Consider the following 21,617-nt stretch of genomic DNA (forward strand, 5'->3'; position numbering starts at 1 on the left):
TCACGCTCCCACTATTATTGTTACTCCCAAGAGGGGGGATGCTTTGGGGCCCCAGCGTTCCTCACCTACTCGGCATCAACTACAGAGCACTTTGGGAGCGGAGAGCGTGGTGGCAGTGGCTCACTTAAACAGATTAGAAGTTGGAGGCGGCCTGTCTAGAGCTGAACACTCAACACCTCTGGGAACTGTGAGCATTGCCTACAAAGCATCAGTTGCAACGGATCATAACCTCCTGGCACGACATCAAGTATCTTCTACTGTGGCCCATAGAGGTTTGTTTGGTCTGAGGCATGCAGGTCGGATCGACGAGAAAGCAGCCCAAAACGTACCTTACCTTATTGTCTCAGAACTCTTTTCACTCTCGGACTGCCCTACCCAGCTTAGCTTTATTGCCATAGTTCAGAGTCTCAAACTCCATGGTTGCCTTAAGAAAAATATCCTGAAAACCGGAGTGGGCTAAATTCTTCCCTGCTTAAGTGTTTCTATCAGCCTTACAAGTCTGATACTATGACAAATGCAGAGACGGATTAGTTGTTATTTTTATGGGACTTAACCATCCTAAGTATATTGTGAGACTTACTACGAGTTTTATAATGGGTACTGAAAATTTGCAGGATCTCCTAAATCACTGTTGGACTTTAATCTATCACTGCAAGTTTCATTTGTTGGTAATGCCTTTTTTAAAGTTGTTGCTTGCAGCCACATAGTACTTTATTAGAGTACAATATTGACAACCTTAAGATCTGAGCTCCACGCAAATCCCTGCCCACATGTGCTTGCTGCTTTATAATTACAGGCTCTTCAATGTTTATTTGCACCCACCGCGATATAAACAGAATTTAAGCATTATATTATACAATACCCCCATGTCTGCAGATTTTTATACCTTATACATATGCCTGGAGTTTAGGTGTAGCTTCTAACCATGACGCATTGCTGCCAGTGGCCGTGGCAGCGTGATGCCCATATTTTATAAATATACAGCTCCATGGAAACGTTTCAGACATAGTTTTACATCGCAATGCAAATCAGCCTGTATAAGTAATGTTTTTTTATTTTTTTACTTTATGTTAAAGCTCTAGACATGTTTTAAATACTATATTTACAATTGTTAAGCAGCCACGGCAAATACATAGGATTTACATATTAACCCTATTAATGTTTGATAGGTTGGCATCTAATAAGCTTCTGTATTTATGTATTCTTATAAATTCCACTTGGGTTGGTCCCATCAAGTTCTAGCTACACCCCCCCCCCATTATAAGTAGTCTCCCCTATCCTAGTCTATCTTTATACATACACTTATGTTGTAGGCCTTTCTTTTCTGTATTAAGTTCTTTCATGCTTCTTGAGTCTTACTATATACAGGGTCTATACCTGTATTACTATCTGGTATTAAAAAAAGGTTTCAATAACACGATTATTAGTTTAAACTACCTATCATACCTGAACGCCCCCCCCCCCCCCCCAATAATGAACCTCTTTGATAAGGAGGGCTAAATATGCGGCTTTTCTTGCCTATGCCGCAACCTTAGATACCCCCCTAGTACTCGCTTCTACATAATCCCACAGTATTGACTCTATCTACTATACTCAGCTTAGCAGGTCTGATTAACATAATTTCCTAGATGAGTCGTTTATTGTTCAGATTGTATAGAAAACAAAAGAGGTTCCAGCCTTCTGCAGCATTGTCTATGATGTGACTTTTATTTCTTTACATGGTAGAAGTCAAGTGGAAATGTACAATTTATGTCTGGTTTTTTTATATGTTATTTCACATATGTTGTAATATTCTAGCACAACCTCAAAAAAAATTAAATTTTTTTTTAAAAAAAAATCTAGTATTACTATATTATATTCTATTATTGCACTGCTGCTTGCATATAACTGTGTGTTTAACCCTGCAAGTGCTTGAAAAGATTGTTACAATTAGCTCCAGAGGAGGAATGTACTAGTGGGCCCTAGCTAAACACATCTGGTAAACCAATAAGACGACACATATGTGCGTAGCTACCAATCACCAGCTAGCTCCCAGTAGATCTGCTCCTGAGCTTACATAAGATGCCAAAAGAACAAAGTCAAATTGATAAAAGAAACTGAAAGTCTAATAAAATTGCATGCTCTTTCTCAGTGTTTCTCAGCTCCAGTTTAAAAGTATAGGGGTACGTGAAAACTGGAGCTGAGAAACACTGAGAGAGAGCATGCAATTTTATTAGACTTTCATTTTCTTTTATCAAAGGGCAGATTTTCATTATATCTTAACTAGAGCACATGTTTAATAATCAGCTAATCAGTAACCATGGCTACTAACCCACGCTCACCCATCAGCAGATTACTTCCCCTTGACAATCCAGCCTGCTACGTAATGGGACACTAAACCTAATTTTTTTCTTTAATGGTTCAGATAGAGCATGCAATTGGAAGGAACTTTCTAATTTACTCCTACAATCAATTTTTCTTTATTCTCATGCTATCTTTTTTTAAAGAGCAGGAATTTAAAGCATAGGAGCCGGCCCATTTTAGGTTCAGCACCCTTGATAGTGCTTGCTTATTGATGGCTACATTGAGCAAACCAATAAGCAAGCATAACCTCAGCCAAAACTGGGCTGAATATTAAGCTTTACATTCCTGCTTTTTAAATAAAGATAGCAAGAGAACGAAGAACATTTTATAATAGGAGTAAATTAGAAAGTTGCTTAAAATTGCATGCTCTATCTGAATCTTTAAAGAAAAAATATTGGTTTAGTGTCGCTTTAAAGTGAAGGTAAACTTTGATTAATGAAAGCCTGTTTTTTAAAAAATACTATTAAAAACAGGGGCACTTTCATTCATCAAAGTTTAGAAAGCAGCCGTTTTGATTAAAAACGTACCTTTTTTTCTTTTCACAGCTAGACCAGCTTCCCCCACCTGGATTTCCTCTCTTCACACGTCGGCAATGACTAATCCGGCTTCCTCCAATCACGGCTTTCCCCCAGGGTAGTCATTGCCTGAGGCCATGCTGTGATTGGAGGAAGCCGGATTAGTCATTGATGATGTGTGAAGAGAGGATTTCCAGGAGGGGGAATCTGCTCTGGCTGTGCAAAGAACAAAGGTAAGTTTTTAATCAAAACGGCTGCTTTGTAAACTTTGATGAATGAAAGTGCCCCTGTTTTTAATAGTATTTTTAAAAAACGGGCTTTCATTCACCAAAGTTTACCTTCACTTTAAGGACTGGAGTTGAGAAACACTGCCCTTGTTCTGGGAAAACGGCAAAACTTGTGAAAACAGAGAACCACGTCACTTCCTGTGACGTTGCATCAGCTGTTTCACAAATTTTGTCCGTAATGCGCATGCGTGCTAGTGTCATTACATATCTGGCCGAATATGTCACTGCTACAATTTTGAGAGCCGTGAAATTCCTGGACCCCTTTGTATAGCGCATGTGTGGGATTTTGAAACAGGTGACATGGTTCGCTGTTTTCACAAGTTCGCTGTTTTCCCAGAACACCATGTCTAAGCCATGAAAGTTTCATTTTCACTTTCATTTCCCATGTAACAATAATACAGGGTTTTACAAATTCCTGTAGTTCGCAAACCATGGCTTCCAATATTACTAACTTTTTTTTTTTTTTTACTGTTAAATCTACAAATAGCCATATCCAAAACATATTTCAGTTCCCATACAATATGTCATTGCTTGGACGTTTCATGGTTAAATGTAAATTTGTGAAATGTATATATGCACTGATACATCTGATCATATAATACAATCAATTCAACTCCTAATCTCTAAGAGGGCCACAATTTCACCCATCTTTCCCGTATCATTTGCTCTACCGGCTGCAAGCCCTCAATGCCTCTGTTTGTACATCTGTGTTAAGATTTAAGGGACATAAAACTGAAAATGGAAATTAAAATGAATATATTCAGTTTTGAAAAGAAGCATTTTTTAATGCACATGCATTATCAAAATTGCTTCTAGTAAATATTGTTTTAGTGATAGCTTTTACCATACATGTAGCATATGCTCTATGTCGGCTCAGACACAATATATTGTATTGACAATGACACCAACCTGCTAAAGAATAGATTTACTGATGTAATGAATCGGCTGATGTCTGGTTCTTGGTGTAACTAGGAATTCTATTGATCTTAACAACATGAAACTTTTTCATTGATTACATTTTAAAATCTTCAAAAACATAATCTTCAGATGTTTAAGAAGCAATACAAAAACTAATGTGAAAAAGTTCTATACTGCAAGTAAGATTCCACTTGAGTGGAAAATTAACAAACCACTTCTATTTCTAACTTTGCACCCCAGGTATTAATGCAGTTAAATATTAAACTTATTTTCTCCTTGTTTCTTCTAAAACAGGGATGGCCAAATGGTGTGGCCCTCTGCACTAATTTTTGTGGCCCAAGGGAAAAACTAGAACTGTGAAAGTGTGCCACTTTTTGTGCTCCCAGGAAAAAACAGAACTAAATATGTGGTTTGGAGACTTCTGGTTAGTGGCCAAACTCAAATTAGCCCTCTAAAAAGGATAATATCAGATAAAGGATACCCTGCAACATTACAAAATGAAACAAAGTGTCAGCGCTATTGCAATATACCAAACAGTCCCACTAATAAATTCACCAAATAGTCCCACAAAGGAATGAGAAAACGTAAAAAGTTTAAAATGTACTTGATTGGGGTAATCCGCCTAAAAATTATTCCTTTCTAATTAGTGTCAAGCTCCCTTCTTTCAGCAGTGCTGCATCTTAAATACTAGTGGTCCCACATAGTAACACACCCACAACAAATTAAATAGAAAAAAATGAGAAGTGCAACCACAAATCAAGGTTATAGTTTATTAAAAATGGACAACACATAAAAATCTACTTACAAAAGTGTGTAGTAAATATGCCTATTGTACTCTGACTACATATCCCAGAGTCCTTCAGTAGCTTGACACCACTTTCTGTTACTAGTTGCCAGCAAAAGCTTGCATTCCTCAATCACCTTGATACCGTCACATCAACAGTGACTGCAACACTATCAGGAAGATTGGGAGATCTTGACTTCCTCTAAGCATTTTATTTGCTTTCTGGAGACTCCTTAAGATCTTGAATACTAATGAAATTAAATTAATACAAATCAAAAATTCTCCCATCTTTCACTTTCCTTAAAAATTGATTTGCTTTTGTAATCGTTTGTAGGATCTTTGTTAAGTAATATATATGTATCTCTATCCCCTAATATATTTTGGCCTCCTAAAAATAATCATTCCTATTTTGAAGGACGATTCCACCGCCTTTATCTGCAGATCTAATAATCACATTAGTATCTTTTGATAAATTATGTAGGGCTTTTAGTTCATACACATTGCCCGTAAAATGATTATTATTGATCTTGCTTATATCTTGACTGACCAACTGGCTAAAATTGTTAATATGTTCCCCTTGTACATGGGTGGGATGGAAAGTAGATGGCTTCTTGTGAAATGAATGGACCGTCCTCATAAAAACTCATATCGAGAAGCTGGTCTTCCAATGCATTTAAATCTGACTTTTCACTAGACTCACTTATTTGCAATCTAACACCATCTAGTTGTTTCAGATCTCTCAGAGTAGTGATATCCTCCCTAGTCCATATAATTTTATTATTTTTAAAAGGGACATGAAACACATTTTTTTTCTTTCATGGTTCAAATAGAGCATGCGATTTTTAACAACTTTCCAATTTACTTCTATTGTCTAATTTGTTTAGTTCTCTTGGTAAACTCAGCAGCTGCTGATTGGTGGCTGCACTTATATGTCTCATATTATTGGCTCACCCAATATATTCAGCTAGGTCCCAGTAGTGCATTGATGCTTCTTCAACAAAGGATACCAAGAGAATTAAGCAAATTAGATGATAGAAGTAATTTGGAAAGTTGTTTAAAATTGTATTCTCTATTATTAATAAATTGATTCCAATTGAATCATAAAAGAATGTGAGGCTTCATGTCCCTTTGATGGTACTCATTTGTTTATGTAAAAAAAACCTTTTCAAAATGTATTTATTTGTAAACATTTTTGGTGCAAAGTTTCTTTTTATTTTGCATTTTTTATTTAGCAATTTTTGTTTTATTTTTATAGTGTGACTTTACTTGTTTGCAATTGAGTATATTAGTAAGATCCACCTTAATAGAATCAAGTCATTAATTTAAAGTGAGCATTCAACCACCTTAAAGGGACAGTCTACACCAGAATTTTTGTTGTTTAAAAAGAAAGATAATCCCTTTATTACCCATTCCCCAGTTTTGCATAACCAACACAGTTATAATACATGTCTGTAATTACCTTGTATGTATGCCTTTGCAAACTGCCCCCCTTACTTCAGGTTTTTTTTTTTTTTTACAGACTTGCATTTTAGCCAATCAGTGCTCACTCCTAGGAGCTTCACATGCGTGAGCTCAATGTTATCTATATGAAAAACATGAACTAACGCCCTCTAGTGGTAAAAAACTGTCAAAATTATTTCAGATTAGAGGCGGCCTTCAAGGTCAAAGAAATGAGCTCCTTGGTTTAGCTTTCAACTAAGAACACCAAGAGAACAAAGCAAAATTGGTGATAAAGGTAAATTGGAAAGTTGTTTAAAATTACATGCCCTATTTAAATCATGAAAGTTTTTTTTTACTTGACTGACCCTTTAAGATCTTAAGGGGTGAAGTTATGAAGAGTAAAATATGAGATCCCTTGCAACAAGGAGTACTCTTGAGAAAGTCTGCAGAAAGCAGATGAAATGCATAGAGGTAGTCAAGATCTCCCGACCATCCTCAGAGTGCTGCAGTCCCTATGGATGTGCCAGTATCGATGATATTGAGTTTACGCTGGCAATTCATAACCAAAAGTGATGTCAAGCGACAGAAGAACTCTGGGATTTGTAGTCAGAAGGTATACAAGAGGCGTTATTAATACACACTTTTATGAGTAGATTTCTACGTGTTGTCCATTTTTAATAAACCTTACCCTTGACTTAGGGATGTGATTCTTATTTTTTCCAGTTATCCTGCAAGGTCACTTTAATATTATTTGTTCAATACCTATAAATCAATATGTGGCCCTTAAGGCTTCTAAAATATTGATTTCTTCTTTTAATTTCTCTGAATGTAGCTCAGTTTTAGAGAAAGAAACACAGTATTATGGGAGTTACATAGCATTCTGGACTTTATAGTTCACCATTTCCCTATCAGTATTGTGCCACTGCATTTCTGGAATGAATTGTACAGTGTTGGGGAGTGAGATCCCTGGAAGGCAGGAAGTTTTGCATGAGGTCATGCTCCCTCCTCCATACTGTGTGTGTATGTGCTATGAGCCTTTGGGGAGAGATGCACTGTCTATATGAAGCTATGAGCCCTCTGCACACACTGGGGAAAGCAGCTGGGAGTATTTCCCCTCCCACCAAGGAATAAAGTATCTCAATTAATAGCAATGTTAACACTTTCTGTGTGGTCCTCCTACTCCCATACTAGAATAGTTTGTTAAAAATGTTGCCAATGGCACAAATAGAGGAATGTTAATTTGCATATTTTAGATAAAGTACTGTTTGTTGTTTTAGGCTTTGGAAGTTGCTCTTATCAGTCCGTGTGCCTTAATTTGTAAACTCAACATTGTTTTTCCAAAATTCGGATAGAGTATAGAAATAAAAAATGACTTTGTTCTCTTGGTATTCTCTGTTGAAAGGCATACCTAGGTAGGCTCAGGAGTGTGCACATGTCTGGAGCACTATATGGCAGCAGTTTTTTAAGGTCTCTAATAATGTCATAAATTGTTGCAAACACTGTTACCATCTAGTGTTCAAAAGTACACATTCATGAACCTACATAGTTATGATAGTTAACAAAGGAGAAAAAGTAAATTTAATAACGCCACAAACTGTTTTTTTTTTTAAAAAGTGTATAAATGAATAAAATAAACATTTCATACCACTTTAAAGGGACATAAAACCTAAACTTTTTCTTTCATGAATTATATAGAGAATACAATTTTAAACAACTTTCTAGTTTGCATCTATTATCTAATTTGCTTCATTCTTTTGGTATACTTTGTTGAAGAAGCAGCAATTCACTACTGGGAGCAAGCTGAACATATCAGATGAGCCAATAACTTGAGGCATATATGTGCAGCCACCAATAAACAGCTCCTTAGTCTACCTAGGTATCATTTTCAACAAAAGCTACCAAGAAAACAAAACAAATTAGATACGAGCAAATTGGAAAAAAAATTCAAACCACGTGCTCTATCTAAATCATGAAAGAAAAAGATGCAGGTTTCATGCCCCCTTTCATTTTAGTTTAAATGTTTACGGACAATAAAGACAATAAAAAAGAAAGGAATTCTGATTGCATTTTAGAATATCATTCTTCTGATCACTTACACATAAAGGTCCATAGGAAACTCTTTCATCATATGAGTCACAATGAATTCAACCATCAGGTCTAGAAAAAAAAGAGAGAAATGGAGGAATTTTCCAAAAGCTGTTTGATCTGAATCATTAACTATCTCTATAAATTGTTTTAAAAACAAAAGGCTAACTACTTGTATAAATGTGTGTATAAATGTACATCTAAAAGACATTATAATTAATGGCCAGTCTCATGGTAGGTTATAAGTCCATTAGCCTGTGATTCATAACAAAAGCAGCTGGCAAAGGGTGACTGTTTTTATTTCATATTTGTTTCATAGTTATAGTCATGCCCTTTGCTTTGTCGTCTTGATTGTAAAATAAATAAGACAATCTTTTGACAGGATTGCAGTTATAAAATCTGGGCTTTCATGGGAAAATAGGGAAGGGGGTGAGAATCTCCATGGAAACTGAAGCTGCTAAAAATAGCCATACAGAGTATTAAGTCTACTGATTTTCTCTGAATGAATTGTTCACTCCGTACTGAGCACAGAAGGTGAAAAAAGTGTGAAACCTGTTTGCCAACCTATACTTTATTTATGATAAAGCTACACACTGATATAGTTTTATTCAGAAATATGCATGGAATAAGCAATACAGTATGTCGATAAATAGGAAATGATCTTATTTTTACTTGTAATGTTCAATAATTGCTTGTTAGGAATGCAGATTACCTATTGTCTTTTATTCTTAAAGTGGCATAAAACAGGTTGAGATCTGTGCATATCCTAAAAGGGCTAATTAAGTAAAAAATAGCCTGCATTAAAAAAAAATTAAAAACTGCTGTCAGGTATTTAAAATCATTTTCAAAAATAAGCAAAAATACTTATATAGCCAAGTTGTCTGTAGCATTGTGCTCCACCCCTCTTATCAGTGTTTAGACACAGGCATTGTATTTCAACTGAGTTCACAGCTTCTATGCATGCTCCAGCAGATAATCACTGTGCACATTTGTATTCTACCAAAACAACAATAGATATAAATACAGCCATATAAGGAAATGTGTGGGGGGAGTTAGAGCTTTACAATTTGGAAACTTAAAAAAAACAGAATTTATGCTTACCTGATAAATTACTTTCTCCAACGGTGTGTCCGGTCCACGGCGTCATCCTTACTTGTGGGATATTCTCTTCCCCAACAGGAAATGGCAAAGAGTCCCAGCAAAGCTGGTCACATGATCCCTCCTAGGCTCCGCCCACCCCAGTCATTCGACCGACGGACAGGAGGAAATATATATAGGAGAAACCATATGATACCGTGGTAGTTAGAGAAAATAATTCATCAGACCTGATTAAAAAACCAGGGCGGGCCGTGGACCGGACACACCGTTGGAGAAAGTAATTTATCAGGTAAGCATAAATTCTGTTTTCTCCAACATTGGTGTGTCCGGTCCACGGCGTCATCCTTACTTGTGGGAACCAATACCAAAGCTTTAGGACACGGATGAAGGGAGGGAGCAAATCAGGTCACCTAAATGGAAGGCACCACGGCTTGCAAAACCTCTCTCCCAAAAATAGCCTCCGAAGAAGCAAAAGTATCAAATTTGTAAAATTTGGCAAAAGTGTGCAGTGAAGACCAAGTCGCTGCCTTACATATCTGGTCAACAGAAGCCTCGTTCTTGAAGGCCCATGTGGAAGCCACAGCCCTAGTGGAGTGAGCTGTGATTCTTTCAGGAGGCTGCCGTCCGGCAGTCTCATAAGCCAATCGGATAATGCTTTTAAGCCAAAAGGAAAGAGAGGTAGAAGTCGCTTTTTGACCTCTCCTTTTACCAGAATAAACAACAAACAAGGAAGATGTTTGTCTGAAATCTTTAGTAGCCTCTAAATAGAATTTTAGAGCACGGACTACGTCCAAATTGTGTAACAAACGTTCCTTCTTTGAAACTGGATTCGGACACAAAGAAGGTACAACTATCTCCTGGTTAATATTTTTGTTGGAAACAACTTTCGGAAGAAAACCAGGCTTAGTACGCAAAACCACCTTATCTGCATGGAACACCAGATAGGGCGGAGAACACTGCAGAGCAGATAACTCTGAAACTCTTCTAGCAGAAGAAATTGCAACCAAAAACAAAACTTTCCAAGATAATAACTTAATATCTACGGAATGTAAGGGTTCAAACGGAACCCCTTGAAGAACTGAAAGAACTAGATTTAGACTCCAGGGAGGAGTCAAAGGTCTGTAAACAGGCTTGATCCTAACCAGAGCCTGAACAAATGCTTGAACATCTGGCACAGCTGCCAGTCTTTTGTGAAGTAAAACAGATAAAGCATAGATCTGTCCCTTCAGAGAACTTGCAGATAATCCTTTCTCCAAACCTTCTTGTAGAAAGGATAGAATCTTAGGAATTTTTATCTTGTTCCATGGGAATCCTTTAGATTCACACCAACAGATATATTTTTTCCATATTTTATGGTAAATTTTTCTAGTTACAGGCTTTCTAGTCTGAATCAGAGTATCTATTACAGAATCTGAAAACCCACGCTTTGATAAAATCAAGCGTTCAATCTCCAAGCCGTCAGTTGGAGGGAAACCAGATTCGGATGTTCGAATGGACCCTGAACAAGAAGGTCCTGTCTCAAAGGTAGCTTCCATGGTGGGGCCGATGACATATTCACCAGGTCTGCATACCAAGTCCTGCGTGGCCACGCAGGAGCTATCAAGATCACCGAGGCCCTCTCCTGATTGATCCTGGCTACCAGCCTGGGGATGAGAGGAAACGGTGGGAATACATAAGCTAGGTTGAAGGTCCAAGGTGCTACTAGTGCATCTACTAGGGTCGCCTTGGGATCCCTGGATCTGGACCCGTAGCAAGGAACCTTGAAGTTCTGACGAGACGCCATCAGATCCATGTCTGGAATGCCCCATAATTGAGTTATTTGGGCAAAGATTTCCGGATGGAGTTCCCACTCCCCCGGATGGAATGTCTGACGACTCAGAAAATCCGCTTCCCAATTTTCCACTCCTGGGATGTGGATCGCAGACAAGTGGCAGGAGTGATCCTCCACCCATTGAATTATCTTGGTCACTTCTTTCATCGCCAGGGAAGTCCTTGTTCCCCCCTGATGATTGATATATGCAACGGTCGTCATGTTGCATGACTGAAACCTTATGAATTTGGCCTTTGCTAGTTGAGGCCAAGCTCTGAGAGCATTGAATATCGCTCTCAGTTCCAGAATGTTTATCGGGAGAAGAGACTCTTCCCGAGACCATAGACCCTGAGCTTTCAGGGATTCCCAGACAGCGCCCCAGCCCACTAGGCTGGCGTCGGTCGTGACAATGACCCACTCTGGTCTGCGGAAGCTCATTCCCTGTGACAGATTGTCCAGGGTCAGCCACCAACGGAGTGAATCTCTGGTCTTTTGATCTACTTGAATCGTCGGAGACAAGTCTGTATAATCCCCATTCCACTGTCTGAGCATGCACAGTTGTAATGGTCTTAGATGAATTCGTGCAAAAGGAACTATGTCCATTGTTGCAACCATCAATCCTATTACTTCCATGCACTGCGCTATGGAAGGACGAGGAACAGAATGAAGTACTTGACAAGAGCTTAGAAGTTTTGATTTTCTGACCTCTGTCAGAAAAATCCTCATTTCTAAGGAATCTATTATTGTTCCCAAGAAGGGAACTCTTGTTGACGGGGACAGAGAACTTTTTTCTTTGTTCACCTTCCATCCGTGAGATCTGAGAAAGGCTAGGACGATGTCCGTATGAGCCTTTGCTTTTGACAGGGACGACGCTTGAATCAGGATGTCGTCCAAGTAAGGTACTACTGCAATGCCCCTTGGTCTTAGAACCGCTAGAAGGGACCCTAGTACCTTTGTGAAAATCCTTGGAGCAGTGGCTAATCCAAATGGAAGTGCCATAAACTGGTAATGCTTGTCCAGAAAAGCGAACCTTAGGAACTGATGATGTTCCTTGTGGATAGGAATATGTAGGTACGCATCCTTTAAATCCACGGTAGTCATAAATTGATTTTCCTGGATAGTAGGTAGGATCGTTCGAATAGTTTCCATTTTGAACGATGGTACCCTGAGAAATTTGTTTAGGATCTTTAGATCCAAAATTGGTCTGAATGTTCCCTCTTTTTTGGGAACTATGAACAGATTGGAATAAAATCCCATTCCTTGTTCTCTTATTGGAACTGGATGTATCACTCCCATCTTTAACAGGTCTTCTACACAATGTAAGAATGCCTGTCTCTTTATTTGGTTTGAAGATAATTGAGACCTGTGGAACCTTCCCCTTGGGGGTAGTTCCTTGAATTCCAGGAGATAACCTTGAGAAACTATTTCTAGCGCCCAAGGATCCTGAACATCTCTTGCCCAAGCCTGAGCAAAGAGAGAAAGTCTGCCCCCCACTAGATCCGGTCCCGGATCGGGGGCTATCCCTTCATGCTGTTTTGGTAGCAGTGGTAGGCTTCTTGGCCTGCTTACCCTTGTTCCAGCCTTGCATTGGTTTCCAGGCTGGTTTGGGTTGTGAAGTATTACCCTCTTGCTTAGAGGATACAGAATTAGAGACTGGTCCGTTTCTGCGAAAGGGACAAAAATTAGGCTTATTATTAGCCTTAAAAGACCTATCCTGTGGGAGGGCGTGGCCCTTTCCCCCAGTGATGTCTGAAATAATCTCTTTCAAATCAGGTCCAAATAATGTTTTACCTTTGAAAGGAATGTTAAGCAATTTTGTCTTGGAAGACACATCCGCTGACCAAGACTTTAGCCAAAGCACTCTGCGCGCCACGACAGCAAACCCTGAATTTTTCGCCGCTAATCTAGCTAATTGCAAAGCGGCATCTAAAACAAAAGAGTTAGCCAATTTAAGTGCTTGAACTCTGTCCATAACCTCCTCATACGAAGATTCTTTACTGAGCGATTTTTCTAGTTCCTCGAACCAGAAACACGCTGCCGTAGTGACAGGAACAATGCATGAAATTGGTTGTAGAAGGTAACCTTGCTGTACAAAAATCTTTTTAAGCAAACCCTCTAATTTCTTATCCATAGGATCTTTGAAAGCACAACTATCTTCGATAGGAATAGTAGTGCGTTTGTTTAGAGTAGAAACCGCCCCCTCGACCTTGGGGACTGTCTGCCATAAGTCCTTTCTGGGGTCGACTATAGGAAATAATTTCTTAAATATAGGGGGGGGAACAAAAGGTATGCCGGGCCTTTCCCACTCTTTATTTACTATGTCCGCCACCCGCTTGGGTATAGGAAAAGCGTCGGGGGGCACCGGAACCTCTAGGAACTTGTCCATCTTACATAATTTCTCTGGAATGACCAAATTGTCACAATCATCCAGAGTAGATAACACCTCCTTAAGCAGTGCGCGGAGATGTTCTAATTTAAATTTAAATGTCACAACATCAGGTTCAGCTTGATGAGAAATTTTTCCTGAATCTGAAATTTCTCCATCAGACAAAACCTCCCTCATGGCCCCTTGAGATTGGTGTGAGGGTATGTCAGAACAGTTATCATCAGCGTCCTCTTGCTCTTCAGTGTTTAAAACAGAGCAATCGTGCTTTCTCTGATAAGTAGGCATTTTGGATAAAAGATTTGCTATGGAGTTATCCATTACAGCCGTTAATTGTTGCATGGTAATAAGCATTGGCGCACTAGATGTACTAGGGGCCTCCTGTGTGGGCATAACTGGTGTAGACACAGTAGGGGATGATGTAGTATCATGTTTACTCCCCTCATTTGAGGAATCATCTTGGGCAATATCATTATCTGTTGCATTACTGTCCTTACTTTGTTTGGACACTATGGCACAATTATCACATAAATTTAAATGGGGAGACACATTGGCTTTCATACATATAGAACATAGCTTATCTGATGGTACAGACATGTTAAACAGGCTTAAACTTGTCAACAAAGCACAAAAAACGTTTTAAAATAAAACAGTTACTGTCACTTTAAATTTCAAACTGAAAACACTTTATTACTGAATATGTGAAAAAGTATGAAGGAATTGTTCAAAATTCACCAAAATTTCACCACAGTGTCTTAAAGCATTAAAAGTATTGCACACCAAATTTCAAAGCTTTAACCCTTAAATTAACGGAACCGGAGCCGTTTTTACATTTAACCCCTATACAGTCCCAGAATGAGGCTCTGTCTATAACTAGAAAGGCCCCCATCTGAAAAAGGTGTCCAACACAGTGCCTGCCGTTTTTCTAAACGTTCCCCAAGATTTATAATACCAATAATTAGTTAGAATCTGCATAATATGCCTAGTAAAGCAATTGTTTTAGCCCAGAAAAATGTCTACCAGTTTTTAAGCCCTTTTTGAAGCCCTTTATTCTTTTATGTTTAACTAAGAAAATGGCTTACCGGTCCCCATGAGGGGAAATGACAGCCTTCCAGCATTACATGGTCTTGTTAGAAATATGGCTAGTCATACCTTAAGCAGAAAAGACTGCTAACTGTTTCCCCCAACTGAAGTTACTTCATCTCAACAGTCCTGTGTGGAAACAGCAATCGATTTTAGTTACTGTCTGCTAAAAATCATCTTCCTCTTACAAACAGAAATCTTCATCCTTTTCTGTTTCAGAGTAAATAGTACATACCAGCACTATTTTAAAATAACAAACACTTGATAGAAGAATAAAACTACAAAAAACTCTTAACCATCTCCGTGGAGATGTTGCCTGTGCAACGGCAAAGAGAATGACTGGGGTGGGCGGAGCCTAGGAGGGATCATGTGACCAGCTTTGCTGGGACTCTTTGCCATTTCCTGTTGGGGAAGAGAATATCCCACAAGTAAGGATGACGCCGTGGACCGGACACACCAATGTTGGAGAAAGGGTTAATGGCGAGGCACTTGCAGTATACATTTGCAGGTAAAGTAATTAAAATACATCTTATTATATTTTGTCTCTTTCCCAACTTGTTTTATGTCCCTTTAAAGCTAAATAAAAAATGTTTCTTTCATGATTCAGATAGAGCACACTATTTTAAACTACATTCCAATTTACTTTAATTATCTAATTTGCTTTATTCTTTAGGTATCCTATGTTGAAGAAATAGCAATGCACATGGGTGGACCAATAACATAAGGCCTCTATCAGTCTATTTAGATATGCTTTTCAACAAAGGATATCAAGAGATATTTAAAATTGCATGCTCTTCCTGAATCATGAAAGAAAAAATTAAAATTATCCAAAATAGTTTAGATTTTTATGGAGGCAAAGTTTACCTTCACTGTTCTGTATCTTTCCATAAATAAAATTATATATCAGTATTCTCCAAAGAAAAAAAAACATCCGTAAGTTATGTAAATTACATCACAAAATAACTTACCTAACACGGCGCACACCAGGGGGCGGCAAGGTAGGTTTTTATCAGCTCCTTTTTTCCTATGTCTCATTGGCTGCAGAAATTTGCAATTAAATAAGATACAGTTAATGATACTAAAAGATCTACGTCATTTATCTCAGTTGCTCTACATTTAACATTTTTAGAAAGAGCCTTTAACGGTGGTCCTTATTCATACATATAAAATGAATCCAAGCATAAATGTTGCAGTGTCTAATCAGTATCCATGGTTTTATTTGATGCTTTATTTTCAGCATATCGTTCGCATGGATATAATAGAAATGTTTTACCCATGTTTAATGCACCTCTACATATAACAACAAAGGCATGATGTTCATTGGTCACATAAAATGTTTAATATGGTTTATTAATATATTGAAGACATAGGATTTATTGAGAAAAAAAAGATTATTAAAGAGATATTGGCATAGCAAATCCAAGACAAGTGATTAGAAAACATAATTTATGCTTACCTGATAAATGTATTTCTTTTTTTTTTGGTTGCGAGAGTCCACAACCTTAGTCTTGGGAATTACTTTACCTGGCCACCAGGAGGTGGCAAAGACACCCCAACCAGAGCTTTAAGTATCCCTACCACTTCCCTCTCTCTCCCAGTAGTTCGTATACTCCGGTCAAGAGAGAAGGTATAAAAGGAAAGGGATAACTGTGGTAAAGAGGTGCAACTATAACTGACGCCAATGAGACAAATTCCGAGCGGGTTTGTGGACTTTAACAAACAAGAAAGAAATGTATCAGGAAAGCATAAATTATGTTTTCTTTCTAATGGTTGTGGAACGCATACCCAAGCTGAGAAGTCCATGGAAATTAGGGTGGGAAAAGGAAGGCAGGCACTTATTTACCAGGTATCACGGCCTACAAAAATCTTCTCCCAAAGGATGCCTCAGAAGAGGCAAACACATCAAATTGGTAAAATTTGGAGAAAGTGTGTAAGGATGAGCAAGTGACCGCCCTGCAATTCTGTTCCACAGATGCATTATTCCTGAAAGCCCAAGAAGTAAACACAGATCAGGTAAAATGAGCAGTAATTCTCAAAAGGAATCCAAAGTCATTACTAGTAAGGATGGAAATATACCTAAACAAGGGAGTAATTATATCAATGCTCCACCTGCTAATAGTAATAGATTTGGTCCTTTAAGTAAGAATGTTCAGCCCAGACCGCCACCGCATTCACAGAATATACATGTGAAACCATCAGAACAGAGCTGGTGGGAGAATCAAAATCAAAGAGTTGTAAAATGAGGGTGGGAACAAAGCGAGGTTGTAGAGGAGGCATCAAACTCAGGGAGAAACAAAGAAGATGGAACTAGAAACAGCTAAGAATGACATTTTTAATCTATCAGATAGAGTTCTTAAGGATGAGGAAGTTAGTTTATTGGCTAAGGGATTGAAATTTGCCCCTAAAAAAGCTCCAAGTAAGTTTGATACATATATCGATTTACAAAAATTCATTAGAAAACTTACCCTTAAAAGGTATTATGTTAAGGAATATAATAGCAACCTAGAGAAGATAAATGCTGTTATAGTTTGAATGTAGATGATATTATAGCGATTAAAAGTCTCAAACAGTTGGAAAAAGATAACTATAGAGATGATTATAGTCTTCCAGATATTAAAGAAAGTGATTTGTTGGATTTGAGTGTATACGATACAGACAATGAAAATAGACATAGTGGATTAAAACCTCAGTCCACGTTCTATCCACTCCATGCACAGGGGGAATATATATATACCTATAATAGATTAGTCACTGAGTACCTCAATTCCTTTTTTGAAAAACAACAGAAAAAATTTGTTAATAAGTATAATGATAATTTAAGTTTCTTGGAAAGGAAGGTATTACAGGAATTAACCCTAGATAAAACGATTGTCATACGCCAGGCTGATAAGGGGGGAGGGGTCGTAGTACAAAATAGATGCAACTATTTAAAGGAATCTTTTGTATTATTAGGGGATCATAAAGTATATTCTATTCTGAAACTAAATCCTACAGAGAAATTTAAGAAAGAATTGCATGCATTATTAACAGAAGCTAAGGAAAATAATATTATAGATAATGAGGAATTCAATTTTATATATAGACCTAATCCTAATATTCCCATTTTTTACCATATCCCTAAAATCCATAAAGATTGTAAAAACCCACCTGGGCGACCAATCGTTTCAGGGATTGGTTCAGTTAGTAGAAATTTGTCTATATATGTAGATTGGTATCTCCAGCCCATGGCCAAAAGCGTAAAATCTTACCTCAAGGCTACAACCCACACAATCAAATTATTTGAAGGATTAGAATGGCAGCAAGACTATTTATGGATATCATGCAATGTCTCTTCATTATATACTAAGATCCCCCATGAACAAGGTGTAGAAGCATTTAAAACGTTATGTACTACTTGGAATATTCCTGATATACATGTTGATTTCCTTGCCAGGAGCATATTATATATATAAACCCATAATTATTTTGCATTTGAGGGGAAGTGTTACAAACAAATTCAACATGGCCCTCTCTTATGCAAATATTTATATGGGTTATTTTGAAAATGCGATGATTTGGAGTGACCATCAATTTAAGTCTAATATACTGTACATCGATACTATATATATATATATATATCGACAATATTATTATTATTTGGAAAGGCACTCAAAATGAAGCAGAAGCCTTCATAAAATATATAAATAATAATGTATATAACCTTCAATTTACAAGTAATATCTTGGTTAGTGAAATAGAATTTTTATATCTAATACTATATGTAGATGAATCGAATAAGGTAGCTACAAAATTTTTAGGAAATCAACTGATAAAAATGGTTTCCTTCATGCCTCCAGCAGCCATTTGCCAGCATGGAAAAAATAATATTCCAGGAGGCCAATTTAGGCGCATACGTAGAAACTGCACCAAACAGGATGATTATATACATGAGGCAGATATACAAAAAGGTTATAAGGAAGCTCTAATTGAAGAATTGAAACAAATAGGGCTAGATTGTGATAGAAGATCACTGTTGGGTGACAAAAAAGATAAGTTATCTAAAACGGAACAAAAGAAAAAACATAATTTATGCTTACCTGATAAATTTATTTCTCTTGTAGTGTATCCAGTCCACGGATCATCCATTACTTATGGAATATATTCTCCTTCCCAACAGGAAGCTGCAAGAGTCCACCCACAGCAAAGCTGCTATATAGCTCCTCCCCTAACTGCCATATTCAGTCATTCGACCGAAAACATGCAGAGAAAGGAAAAACCATAGGGTGCAGTGGTGACTGTAGTTCAAATGAAAAAATTACCTGCCTTAAAGTGACAGGGCGGGCCGTGGACTGGATACACTACAAGAGAAATAAATTTATCAGGTAAGCATAAATTATGTTTTCTCTTGTTAAGTGTATCCAGTCCACGGATCATCCATTACTTATGGAATACCAATACCAAAGCTAAAGTACACGGATGATGGGAGGGACAAGGCAGGTACTTAAACGGAAGTTACCACTGCCTGTAAAAAACCCTTTCTCCCAAAAATAGCCTCCGAAGAAGCAAGGTATCAAATTTGTTAAATTTGAAAAGTATGAAGCGCAGACCAAGACTCCGTCTTGTAAATCTGTTCAACAGAAGCCACATTTAAAAAAGGCCCAAGTAAAAACCACAGCTCTAGTAGAATGAGCTGTAATCCCTTCAGGAGGCTGCTGTCCAGCAGTCTCATAAGCAAAATGAATTATGCTTTTTAACCAAAAAGACAGAGAGGCTGCTGAAGTCTTTTGACCTCTCCTCTGTCCAGAATAGACAACAAACAAGGTGAACGTTTGATGAAAACTGTAGTAGCTTGTAAGTAAAACTTTAAAGCACAAACCACGTCCAATATTGTGTAATAGACGTTCCTTCTTTGAGGAAGGATTAGGATACAAGCATGGAACAACTATCTCTTGAGTGATGTACTTGTTAGATACCACCTTAGGAAAAAAACCCAGGTTGGTACGCAGGACTACCTTATCCGTACGAAGGACCAGATAAGGAGAATCACATTGTAACACAGATAACTTGGAGACTCTACGAGTCGAGGAATTAGCTACCCAAAAAGAACTTTCCAAGATAAAGATTGATATCTATGGAACAAAAAAGGTTCAAACGGAACTTCTTGAAGAACCTTAAGAATCAGGTTAAAGCTCCATGGCGGAGCAACAGTTTTAAACACAGGCTTGGATCTAACCAAAGCCTGACCAAATGCCTGAACGTCTAGAATACCTGCCAGACGCTTGTGCAAAAAAATAGACAGAGTAAAAATCTGTCCCCTTTTAAGGAATTAGCTGACAACCCTTTTCTCAAAAACATCTTGGAGAAAAGATAATATCCTGGGAATCCAGACTTTACTCCATGAGTAACCCTTGGATTCATAACAATCAGATATTTACACCATATCTATGTTCAATTTTCCTAGAGACAGGCTTTCATGTCTGTATTAAGGTATCAATGACTGACTCGGAGAAGCCATGCTTTGATAACATCAAGCGTTCAGTCTCCAGGCAGTCCATCTCAGATTGATTCTATTTAGATGGTTGAAAGGACCCTGAGGTAGAGGGACCTATCTCAGAAGCAGAGACCGTGATGGAAAGGATGACATGTCCACCAGATCTGCATACCAGGTCCTGCGTGGCTACGCAGGCGCTGTCAAAAACACCAAAGCCCTCTCCTGCTTGGTCTTGACCTCCGGAGGAAATCCCACTCCCCCGGAAGAAAAGTCTGACGACTTAGAAAATCCACCTCCCAGTTCTCAACACCTGGGATATGGATAGCTGATAGACAAGAGTGAGTCTCTGTCCAGTGAATTATTGTAAGACTTCTAACATCGCTAGGGAACTTCTGTTCCCCCTTGATGGCTGATGTAAGCCACAGTCGTGTATATTGTCCGACTGAGTATGATGTACCTCAGAGTTGCTAACTGAGGCCAAGTCTGAAGAGCATGGAATATCACTCCCAGTTCCAGAATATTTATTAGAAGGAGGGTCTCCTCCTAAGTCCACTATCCCTGAGCCTTCAGGGAGTTCCAGACTGCATCCCAACCTAAAAGGCTGGCATCTATTGTAACAATTGTCCCATCTGACCTGCGGAAGGTCATACCCTTGGACAGATGGACCCGACATAGTCACCAGAGAAGAGAATCTCTGGTCTCTTGGTCCAGGTTTAACAGGGGGACAAATCTGTGTAATCCCCGTTCCTCTGACTGAGCATGCATAGTTGCAGCGGTCTGAAATGTAGACGTGCAAACGGTACTATGTCCCTTGCCGCTACCATTAAGCCGATTTCATTCATGTACTGAGCCACCGAAGGGCGCGGATGGGATGAAAAAACACGGCAGAAATTTAGAAACTTTGACAACTTGGACTCCGTCAGGTAAATTTTCATTTCTACAGAATCTATCAGAGTCCCTAGGAGGGAAACCCTTGAGATTGGGGATAGAGAACTCTTTCCTTGTTCACTTTCCACCCATGTGATCTCAGAAATGCCAGTACTACGTCCGTATGAGACTGGGCAATTTGGATGTTTGACGCCTGTATCAGGATGTCGTCTAAATAAGGGGCCACTTCTATGCTCCGCGGTCTAAGGACCGCCAAAGCGACCCCAGAACCTCCATAAAGATTCTTGGGGCTGTAGATATCCCAAAGGAAAGAGCTATAAACTGGTAATGCCTGTCTAGAAAGGCAAAACTGAAAAACGATGGTGATCTTTATGCATCACAATGTGAGGATAAGCATCCTTCAAATCCATTGTAGTCCTCTATTGACTCTCCTGGATCATAGTTAAGATGGTACGAATAGTTTCCATCTTAAATGACGGAATTCTGAGGAATTTGTTTAAGATCTTTAGATTC

The 21,617-nt window shown here is 38.4% G+C and overlaps 1 protein-coding gene across 1 annotated transcript in view; it reads right to left on the reverse strand.

Annotated features, from left to right (window-relative positions):
* Nucleotides 1-21,617, reverse strand: part of ARMH3 (armadillo like helical domain containing 3) — a 561,581-nt gene that overhangs the window by 370,377 nt on the left and 169,587 nt on the right. The window contains exons 18-19 of the mRNA XM_053692489.1: nucleotides 15,715-15,784; nucleotides 8,384-8,444 (exon numbers count right to left, since the gene is read on the reverse strand). Of these exons, the coding sequence (XP_053548464.1) occupies nucleotides 8,384-8,444; nucleotides 15,715-15,784 (131 nt within the window). The remainder of the gene's footprint in view (nucleotides 1-8,383; nucleotides 8,445-15,714; nucleotides 15,785-21,617) is intronic.

The sequence above is a fragment of the Bombina bombina genome, chromosome 9, assembly GCF_027579735.1.
Source record: "Bombina bombina isolate aBomBom1 chromosome 9, aBomBom1.pri, whole genome shotgun sequence".
Taxonomy (NCBI): domain Eukaryota; kingdom Metazoa; phylum Chordata; class Amphibia; order Anura; family Bombinatoridae; genus Bombina; species Bombina bombina.